Source organism: Lactuca saligna, chromosome 8, assembly GCF_052625555.1.
Source record: "Lactuca saligna cultivar CGN05327 chromosome 8, ASM5262555v1, whole genome shotgun sequence".
NCBI classification, from domain to species: Eukaryota; Viridiplantae; Streptophyta; class Magnoliopsida; order Asterales; family Asteraceae; genus Lactuca; species Lactuca saligna.
This window is the reverse complement of record NC_136424.1, coordinates 53,429,159-53,451,396: the sequence shown is the minus strand read 5'-3', so window position 1 is coordinate 53,451,396 and position 22,238 is coordinate 53,429,159. Positions and strand designations below refer to the sequence as shown.

The following is a 22,238-nucleotide window of genomic DNA, read 5'->3' as shown; positions in this document are numbered from 1 at the left end:
TGAGGCATTTCATACTATTGGTGCTAAGCTCTTAAGGCCAAATACATCAAGAATTCAAGCCACATAAAAGGTATGTTTCCCTAACTAGTATATTATATGGTTTATGTCAAATGCATGCTAGTTATAGGTTTAATGCCTTGGAAACCATTTGCATGTATAATTAGTGAAAACATAGATCCAAGGTATTTAGGGTTGTATGTGCACCATAGGATGTTGTATTATACCAAAACCCAACACTTGGTACCTTAGACCCCTTAGTGTAGTGATGTAACTCACCTCACAAGTAGTACCGAAGTACCAAAAAGCTCTGATTGTTGTCTCGCTGGAAATCCCGAACTATCACATAATAAGTACCAAGTCATTTCACAACATAGCAATCTTGACGAAGGGTCCACACAATCCATCATGTCCATTCTCTTTATTGGGCCAAGGCCCAATGCCAAGTCCATAACCTTAAAGTCCTTATGTAAAGCCAATTATTGGCCCAATTTACCAAATTAATCCCAACTCCCTAATTAGGCCTAATTTCAAAACATTATATTCATAAAGTCCAACAACGGCCTGAATCCAACTAGTCACTAAACAACCCAAAACCAGAAGCCCAATAGAGGACTCATGTGGGGCGTACTCCTCTAGTACGTTGGGCGCTTGTCCTGATGTTGACCACCATCGGGGTGGTTGACCTAGTACGCTGGGCATACTGGATTTACGCTGGGCATACGCAATGGTTTGCCAAAATCTGAATAAGTGCTTAATGGCTTAAGCACTTAAGCCCAAACTTCAGATCCAATGACCAAATGTGCCTAAGACCCATAAAGTCACAAACTTTATCACTTTGGACGTCCATAAAGCTCTTAATAATTGGTTTGAATCCATTAAGACCTTCCTACTCCATGCATGAGACATCTTAAGCCATTGGGACCTCATTTTTATCACTCAAAACCCCTTCAAGAGCCTATAAGGACAGTTCATTTCACCCAAATCACATTATGCACCATCTTGGGACTTTTTGGGACAAGAAAAGGTTCTTTAAAGCAAAATGGTAAGATTTATACATATATGCATAAAGTTTGAAGCTTTTTACCTTCTGGAGCTTTTAGGGTACAAACTAACTTAAGATCTATAAGCTTGATCTTCTTCTCCAACTCCTCGATGCATCACCTTCTTCTTAAAACACTCAATAAGCTCAAACACTCAAAGAAATGGCTAGGGTTTGAGGAAAACGACTCTAAGCAGTGGAGGCTAGGGTAAGGGAGGGTTTTGTGCTCATAATGTTGCTTATATAGCCCCCAAACCCAAAATATTAGGGTTTCATCATGACATAAGTACTCCTAGCGTACACAAGTGTATGCCCAGCATACTAAGGCAGACCTTAGTACGCTGAACGTACTCCTCCTTAACCCAAGGTTGCAACATTGGCCCTTATATTTGTCTTGGCTCTACACTTTCAATCCCCAAGGACTACAAATGACAAAATCGTGATAGAAGAGGGTTTGGAAATACCTGCAAAAATCTTGGGATGTTACATTACGGGAGTGATTTCTAGGCTGGATTTAGTGAGATGTTTATAGTGGGATTTCCAAACGGTATACTTTATATACCAAACGAACCCTACTTCCGATATGATCCTACCTGGTTATTCCTTACTTGATAGATCTTGATATAGACCTTGGAATTATTGAGGAATCTAGACTATTATTTAAATAGTCTCCGGGATTATGAAACCAGGATAAGACTTATTGTTATATATTTAGGTCTTTGAAAAGTGTGAAGGCGCAACGCTGCCCTAACTTTGAGTCACCTACTTCTATTAGGTGAGTGCATAGTTACTTTTGGCTTACACATAAATATGAAGTATTCTTAAATGATAAACGTGCTTCTACCTATGGTCTTGACATGTATGTTATATGTGATAAAGTGATATGATTTTACTTGTATAAATTACTTTATCATATTTAAATTTCATTGGAGTAGTAAGGGTTTTAGGGAATAAAATAACAGTGAGAGACCATGTGTTGTATATTTGTATTATCGGGACCAGTCATCTAACAGAGTATTGATGACGACCACTGATTATTCTAGGTAGTTCGGTGAAGCACCATTTGGGGGTATTAATGATCATACTTTTCATGGAAAAGAAAAGATGTTCATTTGGGTACACTATCCACCTTAGAGTTGTCTTATTGATATATATATATATATATATATATATATATATATATATATATATATATATATATATATTGCTACGGAACCCATGTAGTAATATTGTCTACGCACAGAGATCCTTTAGGTTGAAAACCCTATGTGCTCATCGGGTTCCCCAATCTAACCCACACAGTTTCTCTGTATCACGGGTAATGGTTAAGGTATATTATGGTGAGAGATTCAAGGAGTTTTAGGTCATTAGTATAGTTATTATAAGCTATGTAAAGTTTATGCTTATGTTCTGTATCAGTTCTAACATCCCAAGATTTTATTAATAAAACACTTCTTCGGAAATATTTTTATGGGGCACATTCAGTAACTCAATAAATACTTTGTTTCCAAATAAGCATAAATAAAAATGTTTTTTTAGACCGTAAAAATGGAGGTGTCACAATTGTTATCAAAGCATTAGTTTAAGAGAACTAGGAATATTATGGAATTTCTAGACTTAAAATTAGAATGTTAGACAATGACCGGGAGGTGTGTGTATTATATTTTAGGTAGTTTACCTAAATTAACACAAGAGCTAGCTTACTTTAGGATAAGATGCCTAATTTTCTTTTATTCGCTAATTGATTTAAAGAATAGCATGCCTTAGGTTGCCTATCTAAATTGCTATTATGCGGTTTAAGGTCTGATGCCGACCTAGAATTAGTAAATTTTATGTTTTCATGTTTCTAAACGTTATTAGAACTAGCATATACCTTTTCGGATTGATAAAGAGAATTATATGTCAATAAAACCTTGCTTATCTAAATTCTTGTGTAGGTATGCTAAAGGCATGCCTGGGTATATAGAACTTCGTGATGATCACAAGGACCGGTAGAGTCTACAATAAAGAAGAAGGTCCAACACGTCAGAACTACATAGTAGCTACTGCTCAAATCTCAATGAATGAAGATCGAGCGTTGATGCATACCTGTTTGATCAACAACGACGTGAGTTTAAATAGTTATTAGTTCAGGAACTGGCCAATTCTTGAGGCAGAGTGTCGATGGTCAACGAACTGATAATCTTTGAGCAAGTCAACAATGGATCGGTTCCTTCTGATCAGGAAGGGAACGATGACTCAAAAAGTCATTAAGGACCACTCCCGCCTTTATAAGACTCGGGAAACTAAAGAAATCCGGAACCTAAAGGTTGTTGCAAGTATAAGGATTTCATGACTTGCAAGCCTTCACCTTTTAATGGAAAGGAAGATACAATTGGATTCATGGACTGGATTTCAAAAATGGATCTGGCCTTCATCACTTGCGGTTACACAAGAAAATTGTAGACCACCTACGCGGTGAGACAATTCAAGAGAACAACGCTTTGTTGGTGGAATAATTTAGGAAAAACTATTATCCCTAACAAGTCGTTGCAGCTGACTTGGAATAAATTCTTGATCCATTCCAAGAGAAAATTATGGTCAGCTGAAAACATTTTGGAGTTGGAAAATCAACTCCTGAATTTGAAGAATGGGAGCATAACTGTAGAAGAATACACCAATATTTTCACCGACAAGATGGAGTTTATCATGTGCGTTGTTCCGAACGAATTAGCCAAAATTGACAAGTACGCCAAAGGGCTACTATGGGAGTACACTATACCAGTTAAACAATCTCCTATTTTTAAGGCAGTAGTTTGGGCTGTAAGAGTAGTTAAAATCATGATTAAGGTGAGGGTTATCGATAGGATGGAAGTCAGAGAAAAGAGTACACTTGATGGGTCATCTGGAAATGAAAACAGTAAAGGGAAGAAGAATAGTTTTCAAAGTCCAGTCCTAACAATAAGTCTGGAGATAACAAGGAGGCAATGTGGTGCGAAAAATGTAAGGTGAAGCACATAGGGCAATGCAACGATGTGACATCCCCAATTTCACGGCAAAAAAAACCGATTTGTTTATGCTTTGTTTTTAAAAATCAACGTAATCTTTCAAAGAAAACGGTTGCGAAATTTATTCCCAAAACAAAAAATATGATAAGAATTTATCAAAGCATTTAATAAAGAAATGTATTTTCATTACATAACAAAATCTCAGGATGTCAAGTTCCAATACAGACACATAAGCATAAACAAAACATACATTTATTTACACTAGTGATTTACATCTCTTTTAATCTCTCGGTGAAATATGTCTTTGTATTGATACCTGTGACACAAAGAAAACTGAGTGGCTCAAGCTTGGGAGCTTGGTGAGCATATAGGGTTTTCAACCCACAATGTTATATCGTGTGTATATATATATATATATATATATATATATATATATATATATACATATAGAACTCACAAACTTATATAATTTCACCATATAAAAACAACTCTTATCCTACCCCATCGATCCCCACAACAACACGATCTAACTCTCGTATCTAAAATTTTCCTCTTTACATGATCCCTACTCACGGATCTAAAACTAATCTCTTCACCTGATCCATATTCCCGGATCTACAACTAACCTCTTGGTTTGATCCATACTCCCGGATTTAAAACAGTGCCCAATCCATACTACCAGACTAGGGACAATTTACTATACCTAAATCCTGATCTGATCCATACTCCCGGATCTAATAACAAGTTTATCTTAATTATTGACAGTATCATTCTCGAGATCCCTCTTGTAATACATGTCAATGGATTTTTTTAGAGTACACTGGTGAACACATCGTTCACAAACACCTACAAGTTGCGAGCCTGCTAGTTTTCCACTGAATGTCTAGAATAGTATGTGGTTGTCATCTCTACTCTGCTGAATGATGGACGCCATCGTTTGGGTAAAGGTTTCACTCATTTTCCACTTGTCACCCTCATCTCAACATCTATATTACCTCTTATCTCATTATCCAACTCATCCTTTTATCACACACCAACTATCTCATCTACTCATGTTCTACCCAACATATTAGTATATATAAAATACATATATAATTTAACTCATTTAAAAACTATATAAAACATCCATTCCACACTCATCTCAAATAAACAACAGTATATAAACACATAGCACGTATTTCATAACAAATACTTCATATTTATGTGTTAGAAGAAAGTGACTACACACTCACATAAAACATATACTTAATACATTCAAACAATACTTGTATTAAAATCATGTTATGAAAGGGACTATACACTCACCTAATCAGAAGATGATCGGACAACACTACGACTCTAAGAGTAGTACTTCTTCGGTGAAACTGGGATCACTTCGCGCACCAGGCTTCTCGCGGACAGAGCTTCGGCTCAGAAACTCTTTTCTTCTTAGGATCTTCGGGCTTCAGGTCTTGCTTCAGGTCTTGGGATGATACCAGGGCTTCGGGGGGTTAAAATAGGGCTTATAGAGGGTATCAGAAGTGGGAGAGAAGATATTGAGCAACCAAACTTGGCTGCCCCTTGAATTCTATTTAAAGGGCCATTTTTCTGGATTCACGTTGTGAATCAAAAAAAAATTCACTTTATGAGTTCAGTCATCACTGCATGCATCATCGCAAGTTGCGTCTGTCAGGCTCCAGAAGTCATGAATACTGAGTTCACGTCGTGAACATTGTATTCACGTCGTGAACTCTGACAGTTTTGGGGTTTCGCGCCCTGAACATCAGAAATTCATAACTTTCGCATACGAACTCCGTTTTCGACGTTCTTTATATTGACGCGTAGGTAAAAACGAGATCTACTTATTTAGACTTCGTCGGCTAATTTGAATTTATTTTTATTATATTATTTATATATAATTTTGAGTAGTCCGGGATAGGAAAACTTCGTTATAAACTCATAACTTTTTCACCTGTCGTCCGTTTTTGTCTGTCTTTTCACCGTTGGACTACAATCGAAAAGATCTTCAATTATCGTTTAGATTGTTTCGGCTAAATATCGCTCGATATTATATTCGAACTTTGGGTTGTACACTGCTAAGTCGAAACTTCGAAAAATCATAACTTCCTCATATGAAGTCAGATTTGGGCGTTCTTTTCATGCACTCTCTTGGTTTAATGTATTCTACGACTTTTGTTTAGATCGCTAAATCCAAATATCTCTCTATCGTAAATTCACTATTTACGTCGCACTGTGTCGTGCCGGTTCTGTCACGAAACTTTGACAGGTCATAACTTCTTCGTTATAACTCGGATTTTGGCATTCTTTATATGTACGGAATTCTTGTAACATATACTACAACTTAGTTATTACTCCTTATAAATAATCTTGCATCAAAAAGTCATTTTTGATATTTATCGTCTCTAAATTGACTAGCCCGGATCTACAGGCGTTACAAACGAGATCGTGACCTGCTACAGATGTGGCAAAACTGGTCACTATGCTAACAAATGAACTATTTCTCAAAAGGAATGTTTTGAGTGTGGGGAAGCCAAGAATTTCAAAGATGATTGCCCAAGAAAGAAAGAAGCTGCAAGGCCAAATGTCCCGCCAAAGCCAAAGGCAAGGGCGTACCATATGATCTTGGATGCAACAGAGCTTGAAAAGGAGATGCTTAAGAAAAAGAGAAGAAAAACCATTTCTCGAAGATCCAAGATATGAAGCAAACATCCTATATAGATAAGATTAGATTGTGTAGCATAATGTAATAGGCGTATAGTATGAATAATTATTGTAATCACTTTTTAGGATGTAATGAAACCCCTAATTATGTTACATAGTTCATTGTGTGACAATAAGTAATTATGGTTTTAACATTAGATACTGGTTAAGAATAAATTCTGGTATAGCGTGCCTTGTAAGCAAGACACTACATCAGGAGGAATTAATACCAAAGGTTGGGAAGTACAATTATTGTTGAAATACGTATGGAAGAAATCGTAGTGGAGTATACGAAATTTGTTGTATATGATTACTTGGAAACATCTATATGTGTTAAAACTGATATGGTGATCTTTAGGAAATAGTAACTTGGGGGATGCAAGATAATTCTTGGGACAATAGTGAGTAGGTGTAAAAGGTAGTAGATGCATATACTATCGAAAGCACATGACACACATAGGAAAAGTCACAAAGTTACTAAGTCTCTAAGTAGTTGAGTTATTTTGTTCATTTCCATCATTACCTTTGTTTCGATAACGACTACGAATATAAATATTATTCCAACCTTAGCAGTCATATCAAATCGAGTACGACTAATCTACGAAGTAAGTTCGACGTAGCGTCCGACTTTAGATTCAAGGAAAAGATAACTGAAGCGATCAATAGTAGTATTGTGATCGTCATTAAGGCTAAGCAGCCTGTAGCCAGACATGATACCTATCGTGATGTGAGTATATCACATTAGAACATGAAGGAATGTATCCTTTGTCCTAGAGTCTAACTCAAAGAGACCTAAGTCTATCCATTGCATTCTAGAAGGAACAGGAGCCTCCAATGGATGGAAAGGTAGTTAAAGTAAAAACCTTATCATTCTAGAAGGAACGGGAGCCTCCAATGGAAGGAAGAGAAGGTGTAGGACTTAGCATTGTCAACAGTCAAGAAGTCTTAGAGTTAGGAACTCAATAACAAAAGAATTATAGTTATTGCCTAGGATGGAAAAGTAACTTGCAGAGTCATTGTACAAACCTTGTTTTGTTGATGATTCTAAGACATAATCATCGTAAGGGGAGAGATAATTGTAACGCGTGCAGATGAAAAGGAACACAGCAAATGAAAAGGAACACATCAAACTGTAGACAATAGTGAAATTGATTTCAATGAAGAAAAAAAAACATAGTAGGCTCAGAGAACAAAAGAAGGATGCGAACACAAGAGGTCAGGAGGCTTGGCCTTTTTTTTTGTGGTTCTAAATGTTGATCGGATCCATAGCCATCGGTTATCAGGCTATTTTACTCATCTTGTATTCTTTTTTTTGGGTTAATTACAATTAATAGTGGATTAAAATTTAGAACATCGGACTCTTAATCTAAGTTCTAGTTATATTTTTGGGCTTGGTTTATCTAAGAGAATGAGACATTCATTTTTACATAGTTGCACAACAAAATTTACGTAGTGACATGATAGGTAAAAAAAAATTAATTTTTTTTTTCTACTGTGTATAAAAAAAACAAGTGTTGTCGGTGCCACTATCGTCACCCACTAAAAACTGCCACAATGTGTGTAGTTCGAGTTACAGATGAGGTGAGGAAGAAGAGTGCGGGGTAGGGAGGTGGATATGTTTTTTTCTTTATTGATGTGTTAAGAGGGAAAAAAAAACATTTTACCCTCATGTGAGGGGGACATGAGATTTGCCAGCGAAGGTGTTAACAATTGTTAGGTTCACTTTTCAAAGGCACAATGAAACTTGGTTTTTAGATGTAACGTGCAAGTTGAAAAGTTATTGGAACAAATGGAAAGAAAATAGGAAATCATATTGATTTGTCTAGAGAATAAAATCAAACATCATTTAGATTGTGTCCAAACTAGAAAAATAAAATAGTTAATTTAAAAAAAAAAATACATAAACACAGACATTTTTTCTCTAAATATTATTAGAGTGTGTATCAAATTTAGATTGCGTGTCATTAAAAAAATATATTTGACGCTTCACATGCATGATGCATATATAATGCAAGTTGAAAGTTCATTAAACGAATCAAAAGAAAGATTCATTTTTTATTCATAAAATTATGCATCTATAATACATACATTATCCGTATAGTAAATCACACACACACACACAAATAAAAAACAAAAAAATAACAAAAAAATAAAAACCTTCATACAAAGATAATTCCACTCCATATGTAATTAACACAAACAAACACGCATTTTAGATTCAGTTTGCTTTTGGGAGGTGATGGTTCTCAATATCCTTGGTGACGGTGAGGCAGAAATCCATCAAAGTCTGGGGGTCATCGATATTCTCATTGAGCTTCTCGTAATGGAAAGTCCAAGTGACAATGTTCTCTTCTCCATTAGTGTCCACATGAACTGTGATCAAGAATGTCTTGTAAGCCTCCAATATATCACCCCCAATCACCTTGAAGCACACTGACTTTTTCTCCTCATCGATTGCTTCAATCACTTCTTTAGCCACTTTTGCCTTCCCATCTATCATGTGATATAATATGCATCATAAGTAGTTCAATTAGAATATGAATAATATGTTTGTTTTTTGTTGTAAATCTGAATGAACTTACCATGGATAAAGTCCCAGACAATCACAGATCCAACCACACCCCATTCCCCTTCATGCAGATCAACTTTTTTTATGCAACCAGGGCTCATTTCAGATATATGATGTGGTCTTTGTCTAAAGATTTCATGGAACACATCACCATCGGATTTGATGGTAACTTGATTCACCAGTGTACCACTTAAAGTCATCTCTAGTGATGATATATGATTATGTGAAAAACAAGCGAATTGAAGAAGAGAAGTATGAGAAAGGTAATACAGCTCCTCGGCTTTATATCAAGTGTTTGAATTCAATTATTGGCCCTTAATTTGCTACTTACCCCATATGAAATTAATACTATATCTGCCACTGGATATATATATATATATATATATATATATATATATATATATATATATATATATATATATATATATATATATATATATATATATATATATATATATATATATATATATATATATATATATATATATATATATATATATATATATATATATATAGCTAGTTTCAGATGTTTTGTAGCAACTATTGTGTGAATGCATCTACTAATGCGAATTCAAGAAATAATAATTCATTAAATAAATTAAAAAGGAAATAATGGTAATTAGTATATCTAATTATGGTAAAAAAATAATAATTAATCTCTCAGTAATTAGTTAAACCCTACAAAACCAACATCCCTAACCCTAAAGACTACGAACGACTTCCTCCAATGATCGATGCGTCTGTTACTCTTTTCCACCAAAAAGACTTCCAACTTCTTCGATCGTTGACCGAAAAAATCAAAGACCCCCTACATGTCGATCCTCCTCCAATCACCACTATTGACCGTCAGCACTTGCGTCCACCATCTCATCACTATGATTCTAGTAATCGTTCTTCACCCTCCACTTATAAAATTGAAGATCAAAATTAATACATCCCTTGATTTATGGAGCAGTTACCTTAAAATGTGATCGAATAACACCCAAACTCGACTGAGATAGAGATGCAGCAGAGAAATTCTGTCAATGGACGTCCATATGGAATGATGGAACGATGGCTTCGATTTCTCATAAAAATGGTCGTAAATAGCGGTGGCCTGAAGAAGACGACAGTGAGGGAAGGTTCCAAACGTAGGTATGTCAATTTTGCTTTCCTTGATGAAGTCATAAACATAACCATAGCCATCGATTCCAATGCAATATTTAACATCGAATTCCTCTGTTACCTTGATGAATTCTTCAAATGCAATTGGTCCATTGTAATTCCATATGGAACACACATCTCCGTTTTTTTTTCTATCCGACTTTTATGTATGATTTTTGTATTTGCTAACTCAGTGTCTGATTCAAGGAATCGACTGGGCTAAGCTTTTAATTTTAAATGCAGAAAAACAAATCCATCAGCCATTCGATCTTTCAATGATTCATTTGGGAATTCTAAAGCATTAATACTGATGATGTAACATCCGTAGATCCGGGCTAGTCAATTTAGAGGCAATAGGGGTCGAAAATGACTTTTCGACAAAAGATTATTAAGAATAAATAATCTCAACCAAGTTTTATTATATGTTACAAGGTTTCCGTACATATAAAGAGCGTCGAAATCCGAGTTATAACGAAGAAGTTATGGCCCGTCGAAGCTTTACGGGAAAACCGACACGACACCGGGAGACGTAAATAGTGAATTTATGATAGAGCTTCCTTTAGCCTTAGTAATCTAAATGAAAGTCGTAGAATATGTTAACCTGAGAGCGTCCATAAAAAGAACGCCCAAATCTGACTTCTTATGAGGAAGTTATGATTTTTCGAAGTTTCAGCTTAGCGGTGTACAGCCCGAAGATCTAGTATTAGATCGAGCGGTTTTTAGCTGACACAACCTAAACGAGAATCGAAGATCTCGTTATTAGTAGCATAACGATAAAAAGACAGACGAAAATGGACATTAGATAAAGAAGTTATGAGATTTTAACGGACCAATCATGTCCCGGCTTGTTAAAAATATAACTTTAAAAATAAAGTCAAAATTAGCCGACGGAGTCTAAACGAAAGTTGTAGAGTACGTCTACACCTATGCGTGGATATAAATAACGTCAAAAACGGAGTTCGTATGAACGAGTTACAAATTATAATAACATATTTACGTATTAAAATAAAGTATAAATCATATATACGTACACATATATATATACATATGTATATATCATTAGAAAGGTATCGACGATGCGGTCATTATAAGACTAATGTTGAGTTCTTTCGACATTAGTTTAGTGCAAATATCGTTAAATCTATTTAAAATAGTATTATAAATGGGTGTTTAGTTGTTTATATAACTATAAGGTCATTAAGTAATTATGGAGGGTAGTTTTTGTAAATTCAATTACTATAAATAAGAGGCTTGGGCTCTCATATTTTTTGCACCATTCTCTTGATTCAAGAGTCTTTCTCTCTTTATCCCCCGAGCATTTCGGTCCCTCATGATTCGACTTCTCTTTCTGTAGTTTTAGTATATTAAGGTGAGCGCTGAAGCGCTGCGCGAATCTTTCTTAGAAAGATTCAGCGACGAAGTTCTGCTCTTGCAGAGCCCGACTCCTAGCTAAAGTCCCCTTATAAGTAAGTTATGCTTACCCTATTTTAAATATAGTTTATATTTAAAATTAGTATTGTTATTATAAATTTATAATAAATATTTGAGCTATTATTATGACTTATATAAGTGCATTATAATATCTTTTTAACTACTCGCGGTACAGGGAATTGGGTTTAAAGATTGAATCGATTTGAGCATGAGATGAATAAGTTTATCTTGGTTCAAAATCGCCGCCACATTCAAATCGGAAAAATGGAATAACACCAACACCCACAATCGTGGATTGAATCGATTATGGGGAGTTATGGCATTCGAGGGCTAATCTGGATAAATTGCGAACCAAATGTGGCTGCAGCGATGGCCGACAATGGTGTCAATGACCATGGGTTTAGAGGATCATGGTGGTGTCATTGGGTTTAGGGAGGAGTTTACGAAGGGAGAAGAAGAGTCTGAGTCGTGGTCTTCTTCGTCATGAGAGAGAGAGAAGTGGGCCATTCTTTTCTTTTCTATTTTTAATTGATAAAAGATTAAAATAAAAATACAAAAAATACAAAAAGGAAATTAGAAGGGTAAAATCGTCCTTTCAAGTTTCCCTATGACCAAAAACACAGAAATTTCTTAAATTTAGGACTACAACCACGGAAAGTATTTGATTTTGGACCTTCCATGCAAGTCGGAAACTTTTTGGATCCTATTCAAAGTTTTTTACAAACCACAATGACCAAATATTTAGTTTGGTCTATTTGGTTCAATTTGTTATTTTGAATTCCAATTTCTAATGTCCCTCATTATCGTGTACAAAAAATTAATAGAGTACAAAAAATTAATATTTTTGGTATAAATAGTTTTTTTTTATAAAAATAAACTTAAATGTTGAAAAAACTAATAAAATTAAGTGAGTTTTTTTCGAAAAAAAAATGTTCGTTTTTTATATATAAAAAGGACGAAAAATGAAGAACAACGGTATATTTGTTTTTTTTTTTTTATTATTTTTTTGATAAAATATATGGTCTAAAAAAATTTTAAATAAACAAAAGAGATGGGTTTTTTTTATAAAGAGATGGTTTTTTTGGTATAATCTGGTGTATGTCCATTCAATATAAAAGCGTACATCTATTTCCTTCGCCATTGATTATTATGATTTCCAACGCTCAGGATTGGTTCCTTTGTTCGTTGTTAATTACGATTATGGTTCTCTACTGAACATCACCATATATATATATATATATATATATATATATATATATATATATATCTTATAAAGCTAACATTTTTCCTTGAACCACATGCATTTGAAACTCCTATAATTTTTTAATTTCTTTCAAATAATGATTATAAATTGATTAATAATATTAAATAAATACCAAACCTAAAGTGTAATGATATATAAACTAAAATTCCATATTAAAACAATATTTTTACTTTTATTTATAAAGTTATGTCTTTAACTTTTAACATAGTATATTCTATTTATTAATTTCAAAATGTTATTGTATGTAACTATTATGATTCTAAAGCTACAATTTTTGAACAGTTTGGATAAAATACTTAAATTGTTAATTTAAATATAATATTATATGATCAACTTAAATATAAATTTTAGTTCAATTTAAACAACACAAATAATATTTTATAAATAGTTAAAAGTGACAAATTGTAGTGTCATTATAATAATGATTATAAGTTGGTTAATAAAGTTAAATAAATATCCAACCTAAAATGTAATCATAAATAAAATAAATTTTAATTTTAAAATAATATCTTTATTTGTACTTATAAAGTTATATTCTTAATTTTTAACATATTATACTTAATTTATTAGATTTAATTTGTTGTTATATGTAAACGATTATCAATTTAAAACTACAACTTTTGAAAAGTTTGGATAAAATACTTAAATTGTTAACTTAAATATAAAATTACATGGTCATCTTAAATGTAAATTTCAGTTTCACTTAAAAAAAACCCAAATACTATTTTGTAAATAATCTAAAGTGAGTATAGTGCTAAATGCATGAGCTGTGAAATCTGCTCGTCCAGATTTCCATAGGTGTTCGAAGCCAGCTCCATATTCATCTTGTTGTATCTGTATGTGTATATATACTTTTGTGCATATATAAACACACAAACAGGGATTCTAATAAAAGAATCCTTCGATCGATTGAGATTATATGAAGCTGAATAAAACCCATATATTTGATATTACAGAGGGAGTGATGAAGACGATGACGATGAAGACGGAAGAGAAGAAAACCTCGAAAACTGTTGAGATCGATTTATTGATTCCTGTTTAGCTTTTCTGATAAATATTAAACAAACCCTTGAACTCTATGCATTTTGACATTTTAGATCCCTTCAACTTTCATTTAAAGTAAACTATTTAAGTAGATAATAGTGGAAATTCAGAACATAATTTCATTATTTTTCAATGTAACAACTAACATATTTTTCATCCCCAATTAAACGACTAACATATTTTTCATCCCCAATTAAACGGCTAAACTACTAGTAACATAGTGAAAATCATGTTTTTGTTGGTTTTTCATGTTTTATAAATAAATTTTGCTAAACATTGTAGGTCCATAAGGGGTTAATAATTTATTTATAGCAATTTATTTGTGTGTTTGTTTAGGAGAGAATATTTAGTGATTTTTATATTGATGAAAAAGTTAAAGTTTCTAGATAAGTTAGAAAGAAATCATACCGATTTTAACTCATTGAAAAGTTCAAATTTCAAGGTATAATGATCGTGAGAAGTGGTATTGATTACATATGAGTAATATATAAAATATAAAGAACAAAATTAAGTTAGTTTTTATCCAAAAAAAAAATTAAATTTTAAGCAAAAAGTTAAATTTTTTCATAAATATTTATGATTTTTATAGGTACATAAATGAATTTTGAAGGTGATACCAAACGATCAATGAGATGTAAAATACATCAAATGAACTCCTGGACGGTCATCTATGTATAAAGCAACTAGGTGAATGTCTACGCGATACGCATAAACACCTATATAGTTGAAATCTTTATAAATATATGTTTTTTTAAATATAATAGTAACGTTATGGTTAAATTTGAGATAATAATTCGTATATGAAATTGATATATAATATATTGATTATTTTGAATTATATTATAATATATAGATCTATTAAAACTAGATAATCTCAATCGTTTGAATGACTTCTACCCACGAGTTACTCATAAATAAAAATAAAAGAAAATATATGGTTTAATGTTATTTCTTATTGTTAATTTATTTTTTAAAATTTATCTTAATATATATATATATATATATATATATATATATATATATATATATATATATATATATAGGGTTAGGTTCATGTGAAACGGCTTAATTTTGTGAGACCATGAAACGCATTTTTTTTATTTTTTATTTTTTATTTTTTAAAATTTTTTTTAGTTAATTCAAGTTCCGAAAATAATATTTAAAAAAAGAATTTTTTGATTTTTCCATTTATTTTGCATTTTAAAATTATTTTTAGAATATGTACAGTGTAATATTCTATTTAGAATATTTCACGTATTTTAAAAAAAATAGGATTTTTTTTATTTTTTTTAGTTAATTCAAATTCCGAAAATCATATTTAAAAAAAGAATTTTTAGATTTTTCCATTTATTTTGCATTTTAAAACTATTTTTTAGAATATGTCAGTGTAATATTCTATTTAGAATATTTCACGTATTTTTTAAAAAAAATGAGATTTTATTTTATTTTTTTAGTTAATTCAAGTTCCGAAAATAATATTTAAAAAAAGAATTTTTCGATTTTTCCATTTATTTTGCATTTTAAAATTATTTTTAGATATCGTCTCACGGTCTCACAAAATTAGAATAATCTCAAATGAACCTGAACATATATATATATATATATATATATATATATATATATATATATATATATATATATATATATATATATATATATATATATATATATATATATATATATATATATATATATATATATATATATATAGAGAGAGAGAGAGAGAGAGCACTTGTTCAATTGAATGACGAAAATTAAAGTCATGCTATTATGATTTTTTGGCGGTGGCACTACTGTTATTACTAAAAGTAAAAGGGGCAAAAATAATTATGGCTATTACTTAACTCTGAACTTGAAACACGCCGACGTGGGATGAGCCGACCTCTTCCAACTTCATCCAACATTTTTATATATTTTTTATTATTACTTTGTATATAAAATATTTGAAAAATAAGGTTGTTTAGCTATTACACTTTATTTTAAAAGATTATATGTTTTTTTAAATAATATTGAAAATGAGATAATCGAAAATGAGATAAGTATAAATAGTTGTGATCCAACAAATATTATTAAACATGTTTATGGTCTTTAAGAACTAAATAATATTGAAAATGAGATAATCGAAAATGAGATAAGTATAAATAGTTGTGATCCAACAAATATTATTAAACATGTTTATGATCCAAAATTATTATGATCCAAGTACGCTACGATAATCTCACAATTTTAAATGTTTCAGAAAATATAATGTTCTGTAAATTGTTTAACAAAAACTTGATTTAGTTAAATGTATTATGATCCAAAATAAATTGATATAAAATAATATCATTCAAATATGGTATTATCCAAAATATTATGATTCAAAATATATCATCCAAAGTATTATAATTTAAAATTATATGATTTAAAATATTATGATCTAAAAACGATATAATTCAAAATATTATGATCCAAAATAATATAATTCAAAATATTATGGTTATGATTTTAATTATTATGATCCAAGTTATAAAAAAATGTTTCGAAAAAGTCAATTATATAATCCAAAATGATATAATAAAAAAGTTATATTACTTAAAAATGATATGATTTAGAGTTATAAGATTTAAGTTAAATCATATGATCCAAAAATAATATTATATAAAATAATATGACTGAAAATATAATTATTCAAAAATGTTAAAATCTAGAACTTTATTTAAAATTCAAGTAACGGTTGTAAACTGACAAATAAATTAATAAACATCTTAAAATTAAATTATTTATGTTTGTATTTTGTAATGTTAGTCAAAACTCAAATCCAAATCATATGGAGTATTGGTTCAAGATACCAACGAAGTAAACGAATGATAACATTTTACAAAATTTAATTTAAAATATTACTTTGAACCTATAATTATGGAGAGATGGAGGTTAAGAATGGAATGAGTGTGGATGAGTTAAGGGGCTTAGATTGGACTCAAACCATGAAAATAAAATTTGGGCACTAATCATGTGCGTTACTAAATTTATGTCCAACGTATTCAGGCATACATAGTACATCAGATGGCCTAACCATTTTGGTGGCCTGCCTTGTACGATAGTTAACTTAATTTTTTGAAACGGTAAACTAACTAGTATATTCCTAAATAACAACCTATGTTTCCACCGAGATTTGAACCCCTGACTTCTCATATGAGATGATCACTCCATACCGCTAGGCCATTGGCCCTTTGATTGTACTATAGCTAACGATATGTTATATTTGAACATTTTGACATGTTTACCTCTATAAAATTGAGTGGCCTAAAATTGTCCGTATGGTTGTTATCATTTTTTTATTCTAATCGGATCCGGATCTTTTATATATATATATATATATATATATATATATATGTGTGTGTGTGTGTGTGTGTGTGCGCGCGCGCGCGCGCGTGTGATGAGCTTTAAGTAAAAATAATAAAATTTCCTTAAGTTCATATGCAACCTAAAAGGATCTATGGTTTCTCTATTGAACCGATAGCTATGAACATTAAATAAGAAACCCTAATTGCACTTTAGACCTTACACTTTTATTGAACATATAGCTATGAACATCAAATAAGAAACCATAATTGCACTCTAATTGTACACCACCTTTGTGGAAGGTTCTGGAGCCTTTTGCTCAACTATTGAACAATTGCACTTTAGACCATGCACTTTTATTTAATTTCATTAATCCTAAAATTCATTCCAATTAATTTCTGATTAATTATTAATTAAATAATACTATTTCTAATCAATATATTATTCTCATAATAGATTAGTAAACTATTTATTTCAATTTATTAATCTCATAATAAATTAGCGTCTCTCTCCAAAAGCCATCATGTCCAATTGCTAGGTTTGAGGGCACCCTAAAAGTATTGTGTTACTATCAATTCAAGTATTGACCAATTATAGTTATGGGCTTAGACATGTAATTCAACAGTCTCCCACTTGGATAAGTCTATAACTATAACTAACAATATAACTTCTAAACCGATCAACATATTGTAGGTTCCAAAAGTCGCTACCAAACTCTAACCCAGTCAGTTGCGCGTCCTAAGATAAGTGATCATATAATCCTTCGTTCTGCAGGATATCATTTAGACATGAGACTTGGAATAGAATCAATATCATTATCCAAGCCTTTGTTTCCTGATTTCTAATTTGTGATGATATAGGACTTCTAATCGAACACATAAATTTAGTTTTGGTTGGGCCCATCACTATAAATCAACACCAAATCACCGAGGGGCCCAAAGATAACGCTTTTCACGTTAGGGAAAATTGAACGCATAAACTTTGACTCATATGTTCCACATTTTACTCATCAAATCACGCATGACAATACGTTTTATAACATCAAGTTACTGATGCGTTTACGTATTACCAATGTACAACCGACTTGTAAATTACAACTCATATGTCTCCGTTTCAATATCATAAGATATTATCGTCTGAGAATTATACGTGATAGATTCCATGAAATAATTCTATGAGCATGTTTATCTAATACTTAAATCTCTATTAGTACTCATGAACATTGCAACAACATTATTGATATGCCTAACACCCTTAGCCAATCTACAATCCAATTGATGACAGTCTTAGTTCACTAATTACTTCCAAAAGTATGATCGACTGTGGAATTTAAGTAATCATATTATTCGGGAAGTAAAACATGCAAAATGAAATACAATAATAAACAATTGACAAAAGGTAGTAAATAAACTCATAAATAATTCTTCATTATTTAATCACCAAAAGTCAATTACATTTACTTTGTTACAAATTTTAAACTAACTATCTAACTACTAAAACTAATATCATCTCTCGGAACAATGCTCCTAGCATGTTGACTGTGCTTGACCCTACTTAGAGCCTTCATTGAAGAATCTATAGGATTCTCTTCTGATGATACCCTATTCACGATGAGATGACCTTCTTTTACCCTATGTCTGATGTAATGTTACTTTCTGTCGATATATCTAGACTTTCGATGATCTCTTGGTTCCTTAGTCAAAGAAACCGTTCCTTCATTATCGCAGAAAAGTTCCATTGACTCCCGAATGGTCGGGACAACTCCAAGGTCACCGATAAAGTTCCTCAGCCAAACGGATTCCTTTGATATAGGTTGAATCAATCACCGTTTCCTGCTTGGAACTCTTCCAAGTTACTGCTCCAGCGTTCAGAGTGAACACCCAACCTAATTAAGAATGGAAGTTGTCTCTATCCATCTAAAAGTTGGCGTCACTGTATCCATTTGCTCTCAATGCATTACTATCACCAAGGACTAGAAGCATATGCTTCGTCCTTCGCAGATACTTGAGAATGTTTTTAACCTTGTCAATGAGCTTTATCCGGATTTCCCTGATAATGACTGACCATGCTCAAGGAAAAAGATACATTAGGCAGAGTACATGTCATAGCATACATGATCGACACCATACCCGAAACATAAGGTACCCGACTTATATTAACTATCTCTTAATCTGTACTAGGGCTTTGAGTTTTACTCAATTTGGTATTGCTCTGGATAGGTAGCTCTCCTTTCTTAGAATTTTCCATACTAAACCTCTTTAGTACTTTATCCAATTATATAATTTGACCAAGTCCAATTAGTCTCTTCTTTCTATCTCTCAAGATTCTTATCTCGAGAATACAGGCAGCTTCTCCAAGGTATTTCATGGCAAAACACTTTCCAAGAAAAGACTTAACTTCTTGCAAAGTTGGAATATCATTTCCCATAAGTAGTATGTCGTCGACATACAACACTAGAAATGTCACCATACTCCTACTAGCCTTGATATACATACGAGACTCATCTTCACTCTTAGAGAAACCAAGCTCTTTGACTTTCTCATGGAAACAAAGATTATAGCGGTGAGATGCTTGTTTCAACTCATAAATGGATTTCTCAAGATTACACACTCTATTTGGATACTTTGGATCTACAAAACCCTCTCACTGACTCATGTAAACATCTTCAGCCAACGTCCCGTTAACGAAAGCAATTTTGACATCCATCTGCCAAATTTCATAGTCATTAATGCCGCTATTGCGAGCATTATCCGAATAGATTTTATCTTCGCCACTTGTGAGAAGGTTTCATCGTAGTCAAACCCCGGGATTTGAGTAAAACCCTTCACAACCAGCCGAGCCTTGAAAGTGTATACCTTTCCATCCATGTCAGTTTTCTTCTTGAACATCTATTTGCACCCAACTATCTTTCGACCTGGTACATTATCAACAAAATTCCAAACTTATTTTTCATACATGGACGTGATCTCGTTGTCCATTGCCTTTTTCCATTTAGCAGCCTCAGGGCCTGTCATTGCTTCCATGTAGCTAGCCGGCTCATCCAGATTTATCATTGTCCTATCACTGACAAACTTGTCACCATCTATAGTAATATGGAAGCCATGGAACCCAGGTGGCATGCTAATTCTACTATAACACCTAAGAGGTAATGACTTGTCTATTGGTTTAATGGGAACTACTTCTTTTGGTTGAGTACTAGTATCATCTAAGGCTCCTTCACTAGTTGAATCTTGAATTTCTTCAAGGTCAATGGTACTCCCACTATCCTCTTTGAATATAGGCTCTCTCTCTCTCTCTCTCTCTCTCTCTCTCGAAGTACTCTCCTTCGTGCTACAAAGACCACATTTTAACTAGGTCTGTAGAACAAATATCCAACAGACTGCTTTGGGTAACCACTGAAAATACACTTCTCATATTTTTCGTTAAACAAATTGTTGATAGATCCTCATTTACGTTTGAGAATTAATATAAGATGTATTATATATATATATATATATATATATATATATATATATATATATATATATATATATATGAGATTTATTATTGCATGTTATATGCTTACAAAGCATTATTTGTATATGATTACTGTATATATGTTATACGGGTAAATATTATGGTGATATAATATTTCTATAAAATAAAACTATCAATGTAACGAAGAGTGATAAATAAAAAATATAAATAAAATATTATTTAGGATAAATAGTCTAAACGAAAGTTGTGGTGATCGTAATTACAAAACCATAAATATAAAGAAGTCGAAGTCTAACTTCGTATGAGGAAGTTATGATGTTTTGAAGTTTTGCATTCGACACAATACATCAATGTGTGTCATAAAATACAAAACAAAAATCAGTTACTTATTAAACAAAACAATCTAAATGAAATTTTATGTCTGCATCAATATGAATTTGTCGATCTAAAAACTTTATGGTCTCAAATTGTTAGTATTTGGCACGGATGGGTGTTAGAACATTTGAAGGGCTAGGAGGCTCAATGACCAGTTGGGTTGGATCATTTGGATATAAAGACTTGTTTTGATGGAAGTCTTAGTTGTGCAACGGTAATCACTTGTTGAATGTTTTCATTTATGGATGAAGTGTGTTAGTATTGATTATGAACACAAATGATTAAGACATTGAAAGTTGTAAATGAACACAAGATGTAAATAATGTCTGTTTGGCTCAATTAAGTTTGAATGAGTACAAGAGTGAACAAGAGTACAAGAGAGAATTCAGCAAGTGTTCGAATATTACTCTACTCTATGCACCTACCCTATTTATAGGTTACATCAAACTCACAAAAAGTTACAAGGACTAAGCATCAAAGTTTCGAAATAACAATGCCTAGTAAAATAAATAGAGTGTCGAACTCATACAACATTTGACACCTTACAGACTCAAAATACATTCAAATCCTCACTATAGACATTCGACCCCTACAATGGAATTCCCCATTTGCTTATGGTTTGTTTAGTAAGAGTTGGTTACAAATGTTGGGTGTTGATCTTGAAGCACAAGATCTGAAAGTTCATGGTAGATGTCTTGAAGGATTTGTTTGGTGACTGTACACCTGAGATGGTGATGGATGTTGGGATGCAACGCGAGATTCTTGGATTGACCATTATTACGTCATGGGAGCGGTGGGTTAGTGATGACCTTGTACGATTTCAAGTGCATATTCAAGGTCTTTTGGGCATGAATTAGGTATTAAGTTGTGGATGCTTAGGCTCGC

The 22,238-nt window shown here is 32.3% G+C and overlaps 1 protein-coding gene and 1 long non-coding RNA gene across 2 annotated transcripts; one reads left to right on the top strand and one right to left on the bottom strand.

Annotated features, from left to right (window-relative positions):
* Positions 1–8,748: 8,748 nt before the first annotated feature.
* Positions 8,749–9,563, bottom strand: LOC145008136 (kirola-like). Its single transcript, XM_078966752.1, has 2 exons — positions 9,309–9,563; positions 8,749–9,219 (listed from the first exon to the last, which is right to left on the bottom strand). Exons 1-2 carry the CDS (start codon positions 9,493–9,495, stop codon positions 8,945–8,947), a joined length of 462 nt encoding a protein of 153 aa, XP_078822878.1. The 5' UTR covers positions 9,496–9,563; the 3' UTR covers positions 8,749–8,944.
* Positions 9,564–11,726: 2,163 nt separating this feature from the next.
* Positions 11,727–14,302, top strand: LOC145013148 (uncharacterized). The gene is made up of 3 exons (XR_013664859.1): positions 11,727–11,904; positions 12,045–12,367; positions 14,090–14,302. It is a non-coding gene; the product is annotated as an uncharacterized LOC145013148 (long non-coding RNA).
* Positions 14,303–22,238: the final 7,936 nt, after the last annotated feature.

Excerpts from the sequence above, each read along its gene's own strand:
- LOC145008136 (XM_078966752.1), bottom strand. The coding sequence starts at position 9,495 with ATGACTTTAAGTGGTACACTGGTGAATCAAGTTACCATCAAATCCGAT. Across the intron at positions 9,220-9,308 it reads TGTCTGGGACTTTATCCATG|ATGGGAAGGCAAAAGTGGCT; the intron begins GTAAGTTCATTC and ends ATCACATGATAG.